General features: G+C 44.9%; 1 protein-coding gene across 2 annotated transcripts in view; it reads right to left on the bottom strand.

Annotated features, from left to right (window-relative positions):
* The window catches only part of LOC121559242 (plastin-3), a 51,454-nt gene that overhangs the window by 10,948 nt on the left and 17,644 nt on the right, over positions 1-22,862 (bottom strand). The window contains exons 7-10 of one of the 2 annotated variants that reach the window (XM_041872529.2): positions 17,373-17,538; positions 17,156-17,298; positions 13,619-13,648; positions 13,356-13,451 (exon numbers count right to left, since the gene is read on the bottom strand). In XM_041872529.2, coding sequence (XP_041728463.2) covers positions 13,356-13,451; positions 13,619-13,648; positions 17,156-17,298; positions 17,373-17,538 — 435 coding nt within the window. The remainder of the gene's footprint in view (positions 1-13,355; positions 13,452-13,618; positions 13,649-17,155; positions 17,299-17,372; positions 17,539-22,862) is intronic. The other variant, XM_041872531.2, reaches the window with a different exon arrangement.

The raw sequence follows: 22,862 nt of genomic DNA, 5'->3' as shown, positions 1-22,862 counted from the left end.
GACCAGAGACCATAGGGTTCTATATAGTGCACTACTTTAGACCAGAGACCATAGGGTTCTATATAGTGCACTACTTTAGACCAGAGACCATAGGGTTCTATATAGTGCACTACTTTAGACCAGAGACCATAGGGCTCTATATAGGGCACTACTATAGACCAGAGACCATAGGGTTCTATATAGGGCACTACTATTGACCAGAGACCATAGGGCTCTATATAGGGCACTACTATAGACCAGAGACCATAGGGTTCTATATAGGGCACTACTATTGACCAGAGACCATAGGGCTCTATATAGGGCACTACTATTGACCAGAGACCATAGGGTTCTATATAGGGCACTACTATTGACCAGAGACCATAGGGTTCTATATAGGGCACTACTATTGACCAGAGACCATAGGGCTCTATATAGGGCACTACTATTGACCAGAGACCATAGGGCTCTATATAGGGCACTACTATTGACCAGAGACCATAGGGTTCTATATAGGGCACTACTTTAGACCAGAGACCATAGGGCTCCAGTCAAAAGTAGGGCACCATTTTGGGACGCGGCCATAGATTGTTTGGTACGGAAATGACAGCATGTCAAGTAGAACATGGAATCATAACAGCTCTGTTTATAATATTTGTTCTACTTCTAGATCTGAATGTTGCACCTCTCTGCCGTGTGACCTGGTCCAGTCAGGGTTTCATTCAGCTCAACACAAACTGAACAAACAAGATCACAATGGTGTGAACAGAGCTGATAGCATTGTGAATTTGACCTGGGATTGTCCAATCAGATGGCTCTGATAAGAGACCAGGGGTCAGAGGTTATCAGACTGTCACCACGGAAATAGACCCTCCAACATTCCAACAGGACTTTGTTAGTTAGTTAACAGCACACATTCACACACCTGGTGAGAACTATAGATACACTGAGTGTACAAAACATTAGGAACACCTTCCTAACATTGAGTTGCACCCCCTTTGCCCTCAGAACAGCCTCAATTCGTCGGGACATGGACTCTACAAGGTGTCGAAAGCGTTCCACAGGGATGCTGGCCCATGTTGACTTTAATGCTTCCACAGTTGTGTCAAGTTGGCTGGATGTCCTTTGGGTGGTGGACCATTCTTGATACACACAGGAAACTGTTGAACATGAAAAACCCAGCAGCGTTGCAGTTCTTGACACACTCAAACCGGTGTGCCTGGCACCTACTACCATACCCTGTTCAAAGGCACTTAAATATTTTGTTTTGCTCATTCACCCTCTGAATTGCCCACATACACAATCCATGTCTCAATTGTTTTAAGACTTAAAAATCCTTCCTTAACCTGTCTCCTCCCCTTCATCTACACTGATTGAAGTGGATTTAACAGGTGAAATCAATAAGGGATCATATCTTTCACCTGGATTCACCTGGTCAGTCTGTCATGGAAAGAGTTCTTAATGTTTTGTCCACTCAGTGTATTATAATCCACATCTATTTTGAGTGCCATACCATAGTTTATTCCATTGTGTATACACTATGGTGAGAAACCTGAGCCACAGCAGTCTGCCAGCCTGGGTATGAATGATTGAATCCATCTAAAACCAGCTCCCAGTAGGAGTTCATCTGGGGTTGAATGAACACTAACCAACAACCTGCTTATATGGCGTCAGTGGGAAGCGAGGCCACAGTGTGATAATTATGTCAACATGCAGAGCACGCCCCATCCACATGGACGGGGCTGTTGTGGAGCGGGTCGAGAGCTGTCTACGTCACTAAGGAATTATCATGGTCCACACACATCAACACAGTTGTGAAGAGGGCACGACAGCGCCTCTTCCCCGTCAGGAGGCAGAAAAGTCCCTCAGATCCTCAAAAAGTTCTACAGCTGTACCATTGAGAGCATCTTGACTGGCTGCATCACCGCCTGGTATGGCAACTGGTGTATATCACGCTACAGAGGGTAGAGCGTACGGCCATCACCGCCTGGTATGGCAACTGGTGTATATCACGCTACAGAGGGTAGAGCGTACGGCCATCACCGCCTGGTATGGCAACTACTGTATATCACGCTACAGAGGGTAGAGCGTACGGCCATCACCGCTTGGTATGGCAACTGCTGTATATCACGCTACAGAGGGTAGAGCGTACGGCCATCACCGCCTGGTATGGCAACTGGTGTATATCACGCTACAGAGGGTAGAGCGTACGGCCATCACCGCCTGGTATGGCAACTACTGTATATCACGCTACAGAGGGTAGATCGTACGGCCATCACCGCTTGGTATGGCAAGTGCTGTATATCACGCTACAGAGGGTAGAGCCCAGTACATCACCGCCTGGTATGGCAACTGCTGTATATCACGCTACAGAGGGTAGAGCGTACGGCCATCACTGCCTGGTATGGCAACTGCTGTATATCACGCTACAGAGGGTAGAGCCCAGTACATCACCGCCTGGTATGGCAACTGCTGTATATCACGCTACAGAGGGTAGAGCGTACGGCCATCACCGCCTGGTATGGCAACTGCTGTATATCACGCTACAGAGGGTAGAGCGTACGGCCATCACCGCCTGGTATGGCAACTACTGTATATCACGCTACAGAGGGTAGAGCGTACGGCCATCACCGCCTGGTATGGCAACTGCTGTATATCACGCTACAGAGGGTAGAGCCCAGTACATCACCGCCTGGTATGGCAACTGCTGTATATCACGCTACAGAGGGTAGAGCGTACAGCCATCACCGCCTGGTATGGCAACTGCTGTATATCACGCTACAGAGGGTAGAGCCCAGTACATCACCGCCTGGTATGGCAACTGCTGTATATCACGCTACAGAGGGTAGAGCGTACGTCATCACCGCCTGGTATGGCAACTGCTGTATATCACGCTACAGAGGGTAGAGCGTACGGCCATCACCGCCTGGTATGGCAACTGCTGTATATCACGCTACAGAGGGTAGAGCCCAGTACATCACCGCCTGGTATGGCAACTGCTGTATATCACGCTACAGAGGGTAGAGCGTACAGCCATCACCGCCTGGTATGGCAACTGCTGTATATCACGCTACAGAGGGTAGAGCCCAGTACATCACCGCCTGGTATGGCAACTGCTGTATATCACGCTACAGAGGGTAGAGCCCAGTACATCACCGCCTGGTATGGCAACTGCTGTATATCACACTACAGAGGGTAGAGCGTACGGCCATCACCGCCTGGTATGGCAACTACTGTATATCACGCTACAGAGGGTAGAGCGTACGGCCATCACCGCTTGGTATGGCAACTGCTGTATATCACGCTACAGAGGGTAGAGCGTACGGCCATCACCGCCTGGTATGGCAACTGCTGTATATCACGCTACAGAGGGTAGAGCCCAGTACATCACCGCCTGGTATGGCAACTGCTGTATATCACGCTACAGAGGGTAGAGCGTACAGCCATCACCGCCTGGTATGGCAACTGCTGTATATCACGCTACAGAGGGTAGAGCCCAGTACATCACCGCCTGGTATGGCAACTGCTGTATATCACGCTACAGAGGGTAGAGCGTACGGCCATCACTGCCTGGTATGGCAACTGCTGTATATCACGCTACAGAGGGTAGAGCGTACGGCCATCACCGCCTGGTATGGCAACTGCTGTATATCACACTACAGAGGGTAGAGCCCAGTACATCACCGCCTGGTATGGCAACTGCTGTATATCACGCTACAGAGGGTAGAGCGTACAGCCATCACCGCCTGGTATGGCAACTGCTGTATATCACGCTACAGAGGGTAGAGCCCAGTACATCACCGCCTGGTATGGCAACTGCTGTATATCACGCTACAGAGGGTAGAGCGTACGGCCATCACCGCTTGGTATGGCAACTGCTGTATATCACGCTACAGAGGGTAGAGCGTACGGCCATCACCGCTTGGTATGGCAACTGCTGTATATCACGCTACAGAGGGTAGAGCCCAGTACATCACCGCCTGGTATGGCAACTGCTGTATATCACACTACAGAGGGTAGAGCGTACGGCCATCACCGCCTGGTATGGCAACTACTGTATATCACGCTACAGAGGGTAGAGCGTACGGCCATCACCGCCTGGTACGGCAACTGCTGTATATCACGCTACAGAGGGTAGAGCCCAGTACATCACCGCCTGGTATGGCAACTGCTGTATATCACGCTACAGAGGGTAGAGCGTACGGCCATCACCGCCTGGTATGGCAACCACTGTATATCACGCTACAGAGGGTAGAGCGTACGGCCATCACCGCCTGGTATGGCAACTGCTGTATATCACGCTACAGAGGGTAGAGCGTACGGCCATCACCGCTTGGTATGGCAACTGCTGTATATCACGCTACAGAGGGTAGAGCGTACGGCCATCACCGCCTGGTATGGCAACTGCTGTATATCACGCTACAGAGGGTAGAGCCCATTACATCACCGCCTGGTATGGCAACTGCTGTATATCACGCTACAGAGGGTAGAGCGTACGGCCATCACCGCCTGGTACGGCAACTGCTGTATATCACGCTACAGAGGGTAGAGCCCAGTACATCACTGCCTGGTATGGCAACTGCTGTATATCACGCTACAGAGGGTAGAGCGTACGGCCATCACCGCCTGGTACGGCAACTGCTGTATATCACGCTACAGAGGGTAGAGCCCAGTACATCACCGCCTGGTATGGCAACTGCTGTATATCACGCTACAGAGGGTAGAGCGTACGGCCATCACCGCCTGGTATGGCAACTACTGTATATCACGCTACAGAGGGTAGAGCGTACGGCCATCACCGCCTGGTATGGCAACTGCTGTATATCATGCTACAGAGGGTAGAGCATACGGCCATCACCGCTTGGTATGGCAACTGCTGTATATCACGCTACAGAGGGTAGAGCGTACTGCCATCACCGCTTGGTATGGCAACTGCTGTATATCACGCTACAGAGGGTAGAGCGTACGGCCATCACCGCCTGGTACGGCAACTGCTGTATATCACGCTACAGAGGGTAGAGCGTACGGCCATCACCGCCTGGTACGGCAACTGCTGTATATCACGCTACAGAGGGTAGAGCGTACGGCCATCACCGCCTGGTACGGCAACTGCTGTATATCACGCTACAGAGGGTAGAGCGTACGGCCATCACCGCCTGGTATGGCAACTGCTGTATATCACGCTACAGAGGGTAGAGCGTACGGCCATCACCGAGCTCCCTGTCATTCACAACCTCTTTACCAGGCGGTGTCAGAGGAAGGCCCAAAAAATTGTCAAACACTCCAGCCACCCAAGTCATAGACTGTTCTCTTTGCTACCACACGGCAAGCGGTTACCGATACACCAAGTCTGGAACCAACAGGACCCTGAACAGCCTCTACCCCCAAGCCATAAGACGTCTAAACAAGTCGGCTAAATAGCCAATCAGATGGCTACCCAGACTACCTGCATTCACCCTGACTCTATGCACACACACTGGACTCTACCCATACTACCCATACATACATACAGAGCCTTCGGAAAGTATTCAGACCCCTTTACTTTTTACACATTTTGTTACGTTACAGCCTTATGCTAAAATGGATGAAATACGTTTTTTTCCTCATCAATCTACACACAATACCCCATAATGACAAAGCGAAAACAGGTTTTTAGAAATGTTTGTAAATGTATAAAAAATCTAAAATTAAAAACGTATTTACGTAAGTATACAGACCCTTTGCTATGAGACTCGAAATTGAGCTCAGGTGCATCCTGTTTCCATTGATCATCCTTGAGATGTTTCTACAACTTGATTGGAGTCCACCTGTGGTAAGTTTAATTGATTGGAGATGATGTGGAAAGGCACACACCTGTCTATATAAGGTCCCACAGTTGACAGTGCATGTCAGAGCAAAAACCAAGCAATGAGGTTAAATAAATTGTCCGTAGAGCTCCGAGACAGGATTGTGTCGAGGCACAGATCTGGGGAAGGGTACCAAAACATTTCTGCAGCATTGAAGGTCCTCAAGAACACAGTGGCCTCCATCATTCTTAAATGGAAGAAGTTTGGAACCACCAAGACTCTTCCTAGAGCTGGCCGCCCGGCCAAACTGATCAATCGGAGGAGAAGGGCCTTGGTCAGGGAGGTGACCAAGAACCTGATGGTCGCTCTGACAGAGCTCCAGAGTTCCTCTGTGGAGATGGGAGAACCTTCCAGAAGGACAACCATCTCTGCAGCACTCAACCAATCAGGCCTTTATGGTAGAGTGGCCAGACGGAAGCCACTCCTCAGTAAAAGGCACATGACAGCCCGCTTGGAGTTTGCCAAAAGGCACCTAAAGACTCTCAGACCATGAGAAACAAGATTCTCTGGTCTGATGAAACCAAGAACTCCTGAATGCCAAGCGTCACGTCTCGAGGAAACCTGGCACCATCCTACAGTGAAGCATGGTGGTGGCAGCATCATGCTGTGGGGATGTTTTACAGTGGCAGGGACTGGGAGACTAGTCAGGATCGAGGGAAAGATGAACGGAGCAAAGTACAGAGAGATTCTTGATGAAACCAACAGGACAACGACTACAAGCATACAGCCAAGACAACGCAGTGGCTTCGGGACAAGTCACTGAACGTCCTTGAGTGGCCCAGCCAGAGCCCGGACTTGAACCCGATCTAACATCTCTGGAGAAACCTGACAATAGCTGTGCAGCGACGCTCCCCATCCAACCTGACAGAGCTTGAGAGGATCTGCAGAGAATAATGGGAGAAACTCCCCAAATACAGGTGTGCCAAGCTAGTATCATCATACCCAAGAAGACCCAAGGCTGTAATTGCTGACAAAGGTGCTTCAACAAAGTACTGAGTAAAGGGTCTGAAAAACGTATGTAAATGTAATATTTCTGTTTTTTATTTGTAATAAATGTGTCCAAAAAATTTAAAACCTGTTTTTGCTTTGTCATTATGGGGTATTGTGTGTAGATTTGTGAGAACATAAAAAAAATTAAAATCAATTTTAGAATAAGGCTGTAACATAACATGTGGAAAAAGTCAAGGGGTCTGAATACTTTCGTAAAGTATATAGGCCATAGTGGAGGTTTAGGACGTATCATCCCACTGATGAGTATCACTATAATGGAGGTTTAGGACGTATCAGTCCCACTGAGGAGTATCACTATAATGGAGGTTTAGGACGTATCAGTCCCACTGATGAGTATCACTATAGTGGAGGTTTAGGACGTATCAGTCCCACTGATGAGTATCACTATAGTGGAGGTTTAGGACGTATCATCCCACTGATGAGTATCACTATAGTGGAGGTTTAGGACGTATCAGTCCCACTGATGAGTATCACTATAGTGGAGGTTTAGGACGTATCAGTCCCACTGATGAGTATCACTATAGTGGAGGTTTAGGACGTATCATCCCACTGATGAGTATCACTATAGTGGAGGTTTAGGACGTATCAGTCCCACTGAGGAGTATCACTATAGTGGAGGTTTAGGACGTATCAGTCCCACTGATGAGTATCACTATAATGGAGGTTTAGGACGTATCATCCCACTGATGAGTATCACTATAGTGGAGGTTTAGGACGTATCAGTCCCACTGATGAGTATCACTATAATGGAGGTTTAGGACGTATCAGTCCCACTGATGAGTATCACTATAATGGAGGTTTAGGACGTATCAGTCCCACTGATGAGTATCACTATAATGGAGGTTTAGGACGTATCAGTCCCACTGATGAGTATCACTATAGTGAGGTTTAGGGACGTATCAGTCCCACTGATGAGTATCACTATAGTGGAGGTTTAGGACGTATCAGTCCCACTGATGAGTATCACTATAGTGGAGGTTTAGGACGTATCAGTCCCACTGATGAGTATCACTATAATGGAGGTTTAGGACGTATCAGTCCCACTGATGAGTATCACTATAATGGAGATATAAGCCGTTTCAGTCCAACTGAGGAGTATCACTATAATGGAGATATAAGCCGTTTCAGTCCAACTGATGAGTATCACTATAATGGAGATATAAGCCGTTTCAGTCCCACTGATGAGTATCACTATAATGGAGATATAAGCCGTTTCAGTCCCACTGATGAGTATCACTATAATGGAGATATAAGCCGTTTCAGTCCAACTGGTAGGTATCTCTATTTATCGCATTACAGTGTAAACCTAAATTAGCGCATTACAGATTAAGCCTAAAGCTAAGACGAAATGAACACATTACACTCTAAGACGAAATGAACACATTACACTCTAAGACGAAATGAACACATTACAGTGTAAAGCTAAATTAACTAATTATAGTCTAAGCCTAAATTAACACATTTCTTTAGCAAAAAGACAGGTGCTGCTGATAATACTGCCATCGTCGTATGTAGCTCATACAATGTTTTGGCCAGACAGAATCAAATCACATTTTAAGGAGCCTTTTGGACCTAGACTTGGTGCTCCGGTACCGCTTGCCGTGCGGTAGCAGAGAGAACAGTCTATCACTAGGGTGGCTGAAGTCTTTGAAAATGTTTAGGGCCTTCCTCTGACTCCGCCTGGTATAGAGGTCCTGGACGGCAGGAAGCTTGGCCCCAGTGATGTACTGGGCCGTACGCACTACCCTCTGTAGTGCCTTGCGGTCGGAGGCCGAGCAGTTGCCATACCAGGCGGTGATGCAACCAGTCAGGATGCTCTCGATGGTGCAGCTGTATAACTTTTTGAGGATCTGAAGACCCATGCCAAATCTTTTCAGTCTCCTGAGGGGGAATAGGCTTTGTCGTGCCCTCTTCACGACTGTCTTGGTGTGTTTGGACCATGATAGTTCGTTGGTGATGTGGACACCAAGGAACCTGAAGCTCTCAACCTGTTCCACTACAGCCCCGTCGATGAGAATGGGGGCGTGCTCAGTCCTCTTTTTCCTGTAGTCCACAATCATCTCCTTTGTCTTACACACTGCTGCACTGACTCTATGCACACTAACAGGGCCCTACACACTACTGCACTGACTCTATGCACACTAACAGGGCCCTACACACTACTGCACTGACTCTATGCACACTAACAGGGCCCTACACACTACTGCACTGACTCTATGCACACTAACAGGGCCCTACACACTACTGCACTGACTCTATGCACACTAACAGGGCCCTACACACTACTGCACTGACTCTATGCACACTAACAGGGCCCTACACACTACTGCACTGACTCTATGCACACTAACAGGGCCCTACACACTACTGCACTGACTCTATGCACACTAACAGGGCCCTACACACTACTGCACTGACTCTATGCACACTAACAGGGTCCTACACACTACTGCACTGACACTCCAACACACACACACACATACAATCATCATATACACTGCTGCTACTCTGTTTATCATATATCCTGTTGCCTAGTCCCCTTACCCCTATACATATCTACCTCCATCACTCCAGTATCCCTGCACATTGTTAATATGGTATTGAACTGACCCTGTATATAGTCACCTTACCCCTATACATATCTACCTCCATCACTCCAGTATCCCTGAACATTGTTAATATGGTACTGGAACTGACCCTGTATATAGTCACCTGACCCCTATACATATCTACCTCCATCACTCCAGTATCCCTGCACATTGTTAATATGGTATTGAACTGACCCTGTATATAGTCACCTTACCCCTATACATATCTACCTACATCACTCCAGTATCCCTGCACATTGTTAATATGGTATTGAACTGACCCTGTATATAGTCACCTTACCCCTATACATATCTACCTCTATCACTCCAGTATCCCTGCACATTGTTAATATGGTACTGGAACTGACCCTGTAACTGACCCTATACATTATATATATTCTTATTTTATACTGTTCTTTTTTTTCTTATTTTAATTTCACCTGTGTTTTTGTTCTAGCTTGTTATTTTTTAGTACTATTGATATTGATTACTGCATTGTTGGGGTCAATGTACTTGTGCATGTGACATTAAAACTTGGTACTGGTCCCTGTGTATATAGCCAGGTTATCATGGACTCTGTACTGGTCCCTGTGTATATAGCCAGGTTATCATGGACTCGGTACTGGTCCCTGTGTATATAGCCAGGTTATCATGGACTCGGTACTGGTCCCTGTGTATATAGCCAAGTTATCATGGACTCGGTACTGGTCCCTGTGTATATAGCCAGGTTATCATGGACTCGATACTGGTCCCTGTGTATATAGCCAGGTTATCATGGACTCGGTACTGGTGCCCCGTGTATATAGCCAGGTTATCGTTACTCATTGTGGATTTTATTATTAGTGTTTTACTTTTCTATTTCTATACTTTCTCTCTCTCTGCGTTGTTGGGAAGGGTCCTTCAGGAAGCATTTCACTGTTACTTCACACCTGTTGTTTACGAAGCATGAGACAAAATACAATTGTAACTTCCACAGTACAAGGGCCGGTTGAAGAATGTTGATTTAAAGGGCCGGTTGAAGCAGGTTGATTTAAAGGGCCGGTTGAAGAATGTTGATTTAAAGGGCCGGTTGAAGCAGGTTGATTTAAAGGGCCGGTTGAAGAATGTTGATTTAAAGGGCCGGTTGAAGCATGTTGATTTAAAGGGCCGGTTGAAGCATGTTGATTTAAAGGGCCGGTTGAAGCATGTTGATTTAAAGGGCCGGTTGAAGCAGGTTGATTTAAAGGGCCGGTTGAAGAATGTTGATTTAAAGGGCCGGTTGAAGCATGTTGATTTAAAGGGCCGGTTGAAGCATGTTGATTTAAAGGGCCGGTTGAAGCATGTTGATTTAAAGGGCCGGTTGAAGCATGTTGATTTAAAGGGCCGGTTGAAGCAGGTTGATTTAAAGGGCCGGTTGAGGCATGTTGATTTAAAGGGCCGGTTGAAGCAGGTTGATTTAAAGGGCCGGTTGAAGGATGTTGATTTAAAGGGCCGGTTGAAGAATGTTGATTTAAAGGGCCGGTTGAAGCAGGTTGATTTAAAGGGCAGGTTGAAGGATGTTGATTTAAAGGGCCGGTTGAGGCATGTTGATTTAAAGGGCCGGTTGAAGCATGTTGATTTAAAGGGCCGGTTGAAGGAGGTTGATTTAAAGGGCCGGTTGAGGCATGTTGATTTAAAGGGCCGGTTGAGGCATGTTGATTTAAAGGGCCGGTTGAAGGATGTTGATTTAAAGGGCTGGTTGAGGCATGTTGATTTAAAGGGCCGGTTGAGGCATGTTGATTTAAAGGGCCGGTTGAAGCAGGTTGATTTAAAGGGCCGGTTGAAGCATGTTGATTTAAAGGGCCGGTTGAAGCATGTTGATTTAAAGGGCCGGTTGAAGCATATTGATTTAAGGGCCGGTTGAAGCATGATGATTTAAAGGGCCAGTTGAAACATGTTGATTTAAAGGGCAGGTAGAAGAATGTTGATTTAAAGGGCCGGTTGAAGAATGTTGATTTAAAGGGCAGGTTGAAGTATGTTGACTTAAAGGGCGGGTTGAAGAATGTTGATTTATAGGGCAGGTTGAAGCAAGTTGATTTAAAGGGCCGGTTGAATTATGTTGATTTAAAGGGCCGGTTGAAACATATTGATTTAAAAGGCCGGTTGAAGCATATTGATTTAAAGGGCAGATTGAAGCAGGTTGATTTAAAGGGCCGGTTGAAGCAGGTTGATTTAAAGGGCCGGTTGAAGCATGTTGATTTAAAGGGCCGGTTGAAGAATGTTGATTTAAAGGGCCGGTTGAAGCAGGTTGATTTAAAGGGCCGGTTGAGGCATGTTGATTTAAAGGGCCGGTTGAAGCATGTTGATTTAAAGGGCCGGTTGAAGGAGGTTGATTTAAAGGGCCGGTTGAGGCATGTTGATTTAAAGGGCCGGTTGAAGGATGTTGATTTAAAGGGCTGGTTGAGGCATGTTGATTTAAAGGGCCGGTTGAGGCATGTTGATTTAAAGGGCCGGTTGAAGCAGGTTGATTTAAAGGGCCGGTTGAAGCATGTTGATTTAAAGGGCCGGTTGAAGCATGTTGATTTAAAGGGCCGGTTGAAGCATGTTGATTTAAGGGCCGGTTGAAGCATGATGATTTAAAGGGCCGGTTGAAACATGTTGATTTAAAGGGCAGGTAGAAGAATGTTGATTTAAAGGGCCGGTTGAAGAATGTTGATTTAAAGGGCAGGTTGAAGAATGTTGATTTATAGGGCAGGTTGAAGCAAGTTGATTTAAAGGGCCGGTTGAATTATGTTGATTTAAAGGGCCGGTTGAAACATATTGATTTAAAAGGCCGGTTGAAGCATGTTGATTTAAAGGGCAGATTGAAGCAGGTTGATTTAAAGGGCAGGTTGAAGCATGTTAATGCAAAGGGCCGGTTGAAGGATGTTGATTTAAAGGGCTGGTCAAGCATGTTGATTTAAAGGGCCGGTTGAAGCAGGTTGATTTAAAGGGCCGGTTGAAGCATGTTGATTTAAAGGGCCGGTTGAAGCATGTTGATTTAAAGGGCCGGTTGAAGCATGTTGATTTAAGGGCCGGTTGAAACATGATGATTTAAAGGGCCGGTTGAAACATGTTGATTTAAAGGGCAGGTTGAAGAATGTTGATTTAAAGGGCAGGTTGAAGAATGTTGATTTAAAGGGCAGGTTGAAGAATGTTGACTTAAAGGGCGGGTTGAAGAATGTTGATTTAAAGGGCAGGTTGAAGAATTGTTGATTTATAGGGCAGGTTGAAGCAAGTTGATTTAAAGGGCCGGTTGAATTATGTTGATTTAAAGGGCCGGTTGAAACATGTTGATTTAAAAGGCCGGTTGAAGCATGTTGATTTAAAGGGCAGATTGAAGCAGGTTGATTTAAAGGGCAGGTTGAAGCATGTTAATGCAAAGGGCCGGTTGAAGGATGTTGATTTAAAGGGCTGGTGAAGCATGTTGATTTAAAGGGCAGATTGAAGCAGGTTGATTTAAAGGGCCGGTTGAAGCATGTTGATGCAAAGGGCCGGTTGAAGAATGTTGATTTAAAGGGCAGGTTGAAGAATGTTGATTTAAAAGGCCGGTTGAAGCATGTTGATTTAAAGGGCAGGTTGAAGAATGTTGATTTAAAGGGCCGGTTGAAGCATGTTGATTTAAAGGGCAGGTTGAAGAATGTTGATTTAAAGGGCCGGTTGAAGCATGTTGATTTAAAGGGCAGGTTGAAACATGTTGATTTAAAGGGCTGGTTGAAGAATGTTGATTTAAAGGGATGGTTGAAGGATGTTGATTTAAAGGGCATGTTGAAGGATGTTGATTTAAAGGGCCGGTTGAAGCATGTTGATTTAAAGGGCCGGTTGAAGAATGTTGATTTAAAGGGCAGGTTGAATAATGTTGATTTAAAGGGCAGGTTGAAGCAGGTTGATTTAAAGGGCTGGTTGAAGAATGTTGATTTAAAGAGGGACTCACGTTGTATCCAGACATGTTGATCTCGATGCGCTGCTTGTCCTCTTTGCTGCCGTCAGGAGCGATCATGTTCAGCAGGTGATAGTAGGCCCTAGAGTCCTGCAGGAGACAGACAGAGAGTTACTCTCCCGCTAGCAGAGTTATACTACTCAGGACAACACAGAACATACAAACATGCCAGAATTCAAGTCAGAGAAATACATGAAATCATAAGGACGGACATTCATGTCAAAGAGAGTGTAAATAATGTACATTTATTAAGGTACCTTCACTGAGTTAGAGAAGTCTGATACTGTCTGAAGCATGGGAGGAGACAGACACAGAGACAGACAGGGAGACAGAGACAGACAGGGAGACAGACAGGGAGACAGAGACAGACAGGGAGACAGACAGGGAGACAGAGACAGACAGGGAGACAGACAGGGAGATTGAGACAGACAGGGAGACAGAGCCAGACAGGGAGACAGAGACAGACAGGGAGACAGACAGGGAGACAGAGACAGACAGGGAGACAAAGACAGACAGGGAGACAGAGACAGACAGGGAGACAGAGACAGACAGGGAGACAAAGACAGACAGGGAGACAGAGAAATGAGACAGAGACAGACAGGGAGACAGAGACAGACAGGGAGACAGAGACAGACAGGGAGACAGAGAAATGAGACAGAGACAGACAGGGAGACAGAGACAGACAGTGAGAAGGAGACAGACAGGAAGACAGAGACAGACAGGGAGAAGGAGACAGACAGGGAGACAGAGAAATGAGACAGACAGGGAGAGAGACAGAGACATGAGACAGAGAGAATAAGAGACAGAGAGAAAGAGAGAACTAGGTGATTCATCAGACAGACTGAGGCAGTTGACCTTTACATACAGGCAGTTGAAGGAGAGGTGAAGGAAAGAGGAAGAGATGAGAGATATATATACACAGTGCCTTCGGAAAGTATTCAGTTTTCAGACCCCTTGGCCTTTTCCACATTTTGTTATGTTACAGCCTTATTCTAAAATGAATTAAATAAAACAAATTCCTTCGCAATCTACACACAATACCCCATAATGACAAAGAGAAAACAGTTTTTTATATTTACATAAGTATTCAGACCCTTTGCTATGAGACTCGAAATTGAGCTCAGGTGCATCTTGTTTCCATTGATCATCCTTGAGATGCTTCTACAACTTGATTGGAGTCCACTTGTGGTAATTTCAATTGATTGGACATGATTTGGAAAGGCACACACCTGTCTATAAAAGGTCCCACAGTTGACATGCCAGAGCAAAAACCAAGCCATGAGGTCGAAGGAATTGTCTGTTGAACTCCGAGACGGGATTGTGTCGAGGCACAGATCTGGGGAAGGGTACCAAAACATTTGTGTAGCATTGAAGGTCCCTAAGAACACATTGGCCTCCATCATACTTAAATGGAAGAAGTTTGGAACCACCAAGACTCTTCCTAGAGCTGGCCGCCTGGCCAAACTGAGCAATCGGGGCAGAAGGGTCTTGGTCAGGGAGGTGACCAAGAACCCGATGGTCACTCTGACAGAGCTCTAGAGTTCCTCTGTGGAGATGGGAGAACCTTCCAGAAGGACAACCATCTCTGCAGCACTCCACCAATTAAGCCTTTATGGTAGAGTGGCCAGACGGAAGCCACTCCTCAGTAAAAGGCACATGACAGCCCGCTTGGAGTTTGCCAAAAGGCACCTAAAGACCATGAGAAACAAGATTCTCTGGTCTAATGAAACCAAGATTGAACTCTTTGGCCTGAATGCCAAGCGTCACGTCTCGAGGAAACCTGGCACCATCCCTACGGTGAAGCATGGTGGTGGCAGAATCATGCTGTGGGCATGTTTTTCAGCGGCAGGGACTGGGTGACTAGTCAGGATCGAGGGAAAGATGAACGGCGCAAAGTACAGAGAGATCCTTGATGAAAACCTGCTCCAGAGCGCTCATGACCTCAGACTGGGGCGAAGGTTCACCTTCCAACAGGACAATAACCCTAAGCACACAGCCAAGACAACGCAGGAGTGGCTTCGGGACAAGTCTCTGAATGTCCTTGAGTGGCCCAACTAGAGCCCGGACTTGAACCTGATCGAACATCTTTGGAGAGACCTGAAAATAGCTGTGCAGCGACGCTCCCCATCCAACCTGACAGAGCTTAAGAGGATCTGCAGAAAAGAATGGGAGAAACTCCCCAAATACAGGTGTGCCAAGCTTGTAGCGTCATACCCAAGAAGACTTGAGGCTGTAATCGCTGCCAAAGGTGCTTCAACAAAGTACTGAGTAAAGGGTCTGAATACTTATGTAAATGTGATATTTCAGTTTTTATATATTAGCAAAAATGTCTAAAAACCTGTTTTTGCTTTGTCATTACGGGGTATTGTGTGTAGATTGATGAGGGAAAAAAACTTTTTAATCAATTTTAGAATAAGGCCGTAACGTAACAAAATGTGGAAAAAGTCAAGGGGTCTGAATACTTTCCGAAGACACTGTATATATATATATATATATATATATATATATATATATATATATACAGTACCATTAAAAAGTTTGGACACATCAGGGCCTTTCTTTATTTTTTTAAATTTTTACATTGTAGAATAATAGTGAAGATATCAAAACTATTAAATAACCCATATGGAATCATGTAGTAACCAAAAAAGTGTTAAGCAAATCAAAATATATTTTATATTTGAGATTCTTCAAATAGCCACCCTTTGCCTTGATGACAGCTTTGCACACTCTTGGCATTCTCTCAACCAGCTTCACCTGGAATGCTTTTCCAACAGTCTTGAAGGAGTTCCCACATATGCTGAGCACTTGTTGGCTGCTTTTCCTTCACTCTGCCATCCGACTCATCCCAAACCATCTCAATTGGGTTGAGGTCGGGTGATTGTGGAGGCTGGTAACTCTAATGAACTTATCCTCTGCAGCAGAGGTAACTCTGGGTCTTCCTTTCCTGTGGCGGTACTCATGAGAGCCAGTTTCATCATAGCGCTTGATGGTTTTTGCAACTGCACTTGAAGAAACATTCAAAGTTCTTGACATTTTCCGTATTGACTGACCTTCATGTCTTAAAGTAATGATGGACTGTCGTTTCTCTTTGTTTATTTGAGCTGTTCTTGCCATAATATGGACTTGGTCTTTTACCAAATAGGGCTATCTTCTGTATACCCCCCCTACCTTGTCACAACACAACTGATTGGCTCAAACGCATTAAGAAGGAAAGAAATTACACAAATTAACTTTTAAGAAGGCACACCTGTTAATTGAAATGCATTCCAGGTGACTACCTCATGAAGCTGGTTCAGAGAATGCCAAGAGTGTGCAAAGCTGTCATCAAGGCAAAGGGTGGCTATTTGAATAATCTCAAATATAAAATATATTTTGATTTGTTTAACACTTTTTTGGTTACTACATGATTCCATATGTGTTATTTCATAGTGTTGATGTCTTCACTGTTACTCTACAATGTAGAAAATAGTAAAAATAAAGAAAAACCCTTGAATGAGTAGATGTGTCCAAACTTTTGACTGGTAGTGTATATGTGTATATATATGTGTGTGTATATATCTATATAGAGAGAGAGGGGGGACTGACTGGGCAGGGCAGGCAGTAAGGTACTCTGTAAAGTACTCTGGCTCGGTAATAAATATACTGTAATATACTGTAAATAGAGGCTGTAGCATAAAGCAGTAGGTTGGTGACTCAGATCATTTAAAGATGTTGAACTTGGGTTAGGATTATGTTTAGGAAAAGAGGTTAGGATCGGGGGTTGGATGTCAGGGTTAAAGGTCAGCGGTTACCTTGATGTCGGAGGAGAGGTTGTTGATCTTGCTAAAGCCAGCATTCTCTAGGTGAAAGTTAGCCCAGCGGAGCAACAGCTCTTCGGGAGACAGCTTCATCAACTCCTCCAGACTCTCTCCCTCACGCAGCAACGCAGCCAGGGCTACGCACACACACATGTTAACACTACCCTACCTGCGTGTGTATGTTTGTGTGTGTGTGTGTGTATATGTGTACCTTCGTTCCTGCTGAGTTCTATATCAGCAAACAGCCCTATCTTAATGATCTGCCACAGCAGGCCCAGCACCAGGTGGGGTTTCCCCTCTCTCAGGTCCAGAGCGCCGATGTTCACTACATGACAACCAATAGCAGAGGCAGAGTTCAGAGCCAGGTTGAGATTCTCCTGTAGGGGGAGGAGAGAGAGAGAGAGAGAGAGAGAGAGAGAGAGAGAGAGAGAGAGAGAGAGAGAGAGAGAGAGAGAGTATGACCATATTAGAGACACATATTTCCCTCAGATTACACAGACCCACAAATAATTCTAAAACAAATCCAATTTTGATAAACACCCTTATCTACTGGGTGAAATACCACAGTGTGCCATCACAGCTGCAAGATTTGTGACCTGTTGCCACAAGAAAAGGGCAACCAGTGAAGAACAAACAAACACCATTGTAAATACAACCCATATTTATGTTTATTTATTTTCCCATTTGTACTTTAACTATTTGCACATTGTTACAACACTGTATATAGACATAATATGACATTTGAAATGTCTTTATTCTTTTGAAACTTCTGAGTGTAATGTTTACTGTTAATATTTATTGTTTATTTCACTTTTGTTTACTATCTACTTCACTTGCTTTGGCAATGTTAACATATGTTTCACATGCCAATAAAGCCCTTAAATTGAAATGAATTGAATTGAATTGAGAGAAAGAGAGAGAGAGAGAGAGAGAGAGCGAGAGAGAGAGACCGAGAGAGAGAGAGACAGAGAGAGACAGAGAGTGAAACAGAGAGAAAGAGAGAGAGAGAGACACAGGGAGAGAGAGAGAGAGAGAGAGAGAGAGAGAGAGACAGAGACAGAGACAGAGAGAGAGAGAAACAGAGTGTGAGAGAGAGAGAGAGAGAGAGAGAGAGAGAGAGAGAGAGAGAGAGAGAGAGAGAGAGAGAGAGAGAGAGAGAGAGAGAGAGAGAGAGAGAGAGAGAGAGAGAGAGAGAGAGAGAGAGAGAGAGAGAGAGAGAGAGAGAGAGAGAGAGAGAGAGAGAGAGAGAGACAGACATCTACACCCCCAACCCCACCAATGAATTCCCCCCCAAGTCAACCATGCCCACACCCCGTTTAGGCCCCCTCAGATAAGACCTATGACCCTCCTACCCACCCCATGCCCCCCACTCCCACAAAGAGGGCCTCAACATGAAAGTCACACACACGCCCAGGCCGTGAGCAGGCAAACAGGCCCAACCCCCACTCTTACACTTTCCCAAGCCAATGGCATGTACCAGATGCTCAGCAGGCTCTGCTCACAATTACTGGCCTGAGGCCAAACCACACAACCAACAACATTAGACACTTTATGGAACACAAAGCCTTCACTATTTCATCCTGGAATATCCAAGGCCTGAGGTCATCTGCCTTTGGCCTAAAGAGCAGGAATCTGGACTTCACCAAAGAAATCGGAAATACAGACATTGTCATCCTACAAGAAACATGGTATAGAGGAGACGGACCCACTGGTTGCCCTCTAGGTTACAGAGAGCTGGTAGTCCCATCCACCAAACTACCAGGTGTGAAACAGGGAAGGGACTCAGGGGGTATGCTAATTTGGTATAGAGCAGACCTAACTCACTCTATTCAATTAATCAAAACAGGAAGATTTTACAATTGGTTAGAATTCAAAAGGAAATTATCTCACCAGAGAAAAATGTCCTCCTGTGTGCTACCTATATCCCCCCACTAGAATCCTAATACTTTAATGAAGACAGCTTCTCCATCCTGGAGGGGGAAATCAATCATTTCCAGACCCAGGGACATGTACTAGTCTGTGGCGACCTAAATGCCAGAACTAGACAAGAATCTGACACCCTCAGCACACCTACCTGGTGGTGACAGCATTTGCTCCTCCTACACACAACTATGACAACATAACCAACAAAAACGGGTCGCAACTCCTGCAGCTCTGTCACACGCTGGGTATGTACATAGTCAATGGTAGGCTTCGAGGGGACTCCTATGGTAGGTACACCTATAGCTCATCTCTTGGCAGTAGTACTGTAGACTACTTTATCACTGACCTCAACCCAGAGTCTCTCAGAGCGTTCACAGTCAGCCCACTGACACCCCTATCAGACCACATCAAAATCACAGTCTACTTGAACAGAGCAATACTCAATCATGAGGCATCAAAACCAAAGGAACTGAATAATATTAAGAAATGTTATAGATGGAAGGAAAGTAGTGTAGAAACCTACCAAAAAAACAATTAGGCAACAACAAATTCAATCCCTTTTAGACAACTTCCTGGACAAAACGTTCCACTGTAATAGTGAAGGTGTAAACTTGGCAGTAGAAAACCTAAACAGTATATTTGACCTCTCAGCTTCCCTATCAAATCTAAAAATCTCTAACAGAAAACCGAAGAAAAGTAACAGTGATAAATGGTTTGATGAAGAATGCAAAAACCTAAGAAAGAAATTGAGAAACCTATCCAACCAAAAACATAGAGACCCAGAAAACCTGAGTCTACGCCTTCACTATGGTGAATCACTAAAACAATACAGAAATACACTACGGAAAAAGAAGGAACAGCATGTCAGAAATCAGCTCAATGTAATTGAAGAATCCATAGACTCTAACCACTTCTGGGAAAATTGGAAAACACTAAACAAACAACAACACGAAGAGCTATCTATCCAAAACGGAGATGTATGGGTAAACCACTTCTCCAATCTTTTTGGCCCTATAACAAAGAACAAACAGCAAAAACATATACATGATCAAATAAAAATCTTAGAATCAACTATTAAAGACTACCAGAACCCACTGGATTCACCAATTACATTGAATGAACTACAGGTCAAAATACAAACCCTCCAACCCAAAAAGGCCTGTGGTGTTGATGGTATCCTCAATGAAATGATAAAATATACAGACCACAAATTTCAAATAGCTATACTTAAACTCTTTAACATCATCCTTAGCTCTGGCATCTTCCCCAATATTTGGAACCAAGGACTGATCACCCCAATCCACAAAAGTGGAGACAAATTTGACCCCAATAACTACCGTGGGATATGCGTCAACAGCAACCTTGGGAAAATCCTCTGCATTATCATTTACAGCAGACTAGTTCATTTCCTCAGTGAAAACAATGTACTGAGCAAATGTCAAATTGGCTTTTTACCAAATTACCGTACGACAGACCACGTATTCACCCTACTCACCCTAATTGACAAACAAACAAACCAAAACAAAGGCAAAGTCTTCTCATACTTTGTTGATTTCAAAAAGGCTTTTGACTCAATTTGGCGTGAGGGTCAGACCTTAATCCCATAGAGAATCTGTGGAGGGAGCTGATGGTTCGAGTTGCCTGTCACGCCCTGGCTCTGGGGACACTGTTATGTTGAGCCAGGGTGTGTAGATTTCTGTGTTGTAGGTCTAGTTGTTTCTTTTCTATGTTGCCAGTGTGGTTCTCAATCAGAGGCAACGAGTGTCAGCTGTGGCTGGTTGTCTCTGATTGGGAACCACATTTAAACAGGCTGTTTTCCCACAATAGTTGTGGGATCTTGTTCTAGTTGGTTTGTGTTAGACCGTTGACTGTCACGTTATCGTTTTGATCATGTATCACCTATAATAAATATGTTCGCATTCAACGCTGCGCCTTGGTCCTCCTCTCTTACCGACGATCGTGACATTGCCAAACGTCAGCCTCGAAACCTTAATGACTTGGAGAAGATCTGCAAAGAGGAGTGGGACAAAATCCCTCCTGAGATGTGTGCAAACCTGGTGGCCAACTACAAGAAATGTCTGACCTCTGTGATTGCCAACAAGGGTTTTGCCACCAAGTACTAAGTCATGTTTTGCAGAGGGGTCAAATACTTATTTCCCTCATTAAAATGCAAATCAATTTATAACATTTTTGACATGCGTTTTTCTGGATTTTTTTGTTGTTATTCTGTCTCTCACTGTTCAAATAAGCCTACCATTAAAATTATAGACTGATCATTTCTTTGTCAGTGGGCAAACGTACAAAATCAGCAGGGGATCAAATACTTTCTACCCTCACTGTATGTCATGCAATAAAATGCAAATGAATTACTTAAAAATCATACAATGTGATTTTCTGGATTTTTGTTTTAGATTCCGTCTCTCACAGTTGAAGTGTACCTATGATAAAAAATTACAGACCTCTACATGCTTTGTAAGTAGGAAAACCTGCAAAATCGGCAGTGTATCAAATACTTGTTCTCCCCACTGTATATCAGTGAATTGGCGAGCGCACTAGAACAGTCTGCAGCACCCGGCCTCACACTACTAGTCAAATGTCTACTGAAGTCAAATGTCTACTGTTTGCTGATGATCTAAAATAATGGTGTTCCAAAAAAGGTCCAGTTGCCAGGACCACAAATACAAAAATTCCATCTAGACATCGTTGCCCTAGAACATCAGCGCCACAGGTAACTTCCACAAAGCTGTGAACGATCTGAGAGACAAGGCAAGAAGGGCCTTCTATGCCATCAAAAGGAACATAAAATGCGACATACCAATTAGGATCTGGCTAAAAATACTTGAATCAGTTATAGAACCCATTGCCCTTTATGGTTGTGAGGTCTGGGGTCCGCTCACCAACCAAGAATTCACAAAATGGGACGAACACCAAATTCAGACTCTGCATTTAGAATTCTGCAACAATACCCTCTGTGTACAACGTAAAACACCAAATAATGCATGCAGAGCAGAATTAGGCTGATACCAGCTAATTATCAAAATCCAGAAAAGAGCCGTTAAATTCTATAACCACTTAAAAGGAAGCGATTCCTAAACCTTCCATAACAAAGCCATCACATACAGAGAGATGAACCTGGAGAAGAGTCCCCTAAGCAAGCTGGTCCTGGGGCTCTGTTCACAAATACAAACAGACCCCACAGAGCCCCAGAAAAACAACAACAACACAATTAGACCCAACCAAATCATGAGAAAACAAAAAGAGAATTACTTGACACATTGGAAAGAATTAACCAAAAAACAGCGCAAACTAGAATGCTATTTGGCCCTAACCAGAGACTGCCGTGTGGCAGAATACCTGACCACTGTGACTGACCCAAAATTAAGGAAAGCTTTGACTATGTACAGACTCAGTGAGTATAGCCTTGCTATTGAGAAAGGCCGCCGTAGGCAGACCTGGCTCTCAAGAGAAGACAGGCTATGTGCACACTGCCCACAAAATGAGGTGGAAACTGAGCTGCACTTCCTAACCTCCTGCCAAATGTATGACCATATTAGAGACACATATTTCCCTCAGATTACAGCGATCCACAAAGAATTCGAAAACAAACCCAATTTTGATAAACTCCCTTATCTACTGGGTGAAAAACCACAGTATGCCATCACAGCTGCAAGATTTGTGACCTGTTGCCACAAGAAAAGGGCAACCAGTGAAGAACAAACACCATTGTAAATACAACCCATATTTATGTTTATTTATTTTCCCATTTGTACTTTAACTA

The sequence above is a fragment of the Coregonus clupeaformis genome, unplaced genomic scaffold, assembly GCF_020615455.1.
Source record: "Coregonus clupeaformis isolate EN_2021a unplaced genomic scaffold, ASM2061545v1 scaf0259, whole genome shotgun sequence".
NCBI lineage: Eukaryota > Metazoa > Chordata > Actinopteri > Salmoniformes > Salmonidae > Coregonus > Coregonus clupeaformis.
Note: the sequence above shows the minus strand (reverse complement) of the source record. Positions and strands in the feature narration are given on the sequence as shown.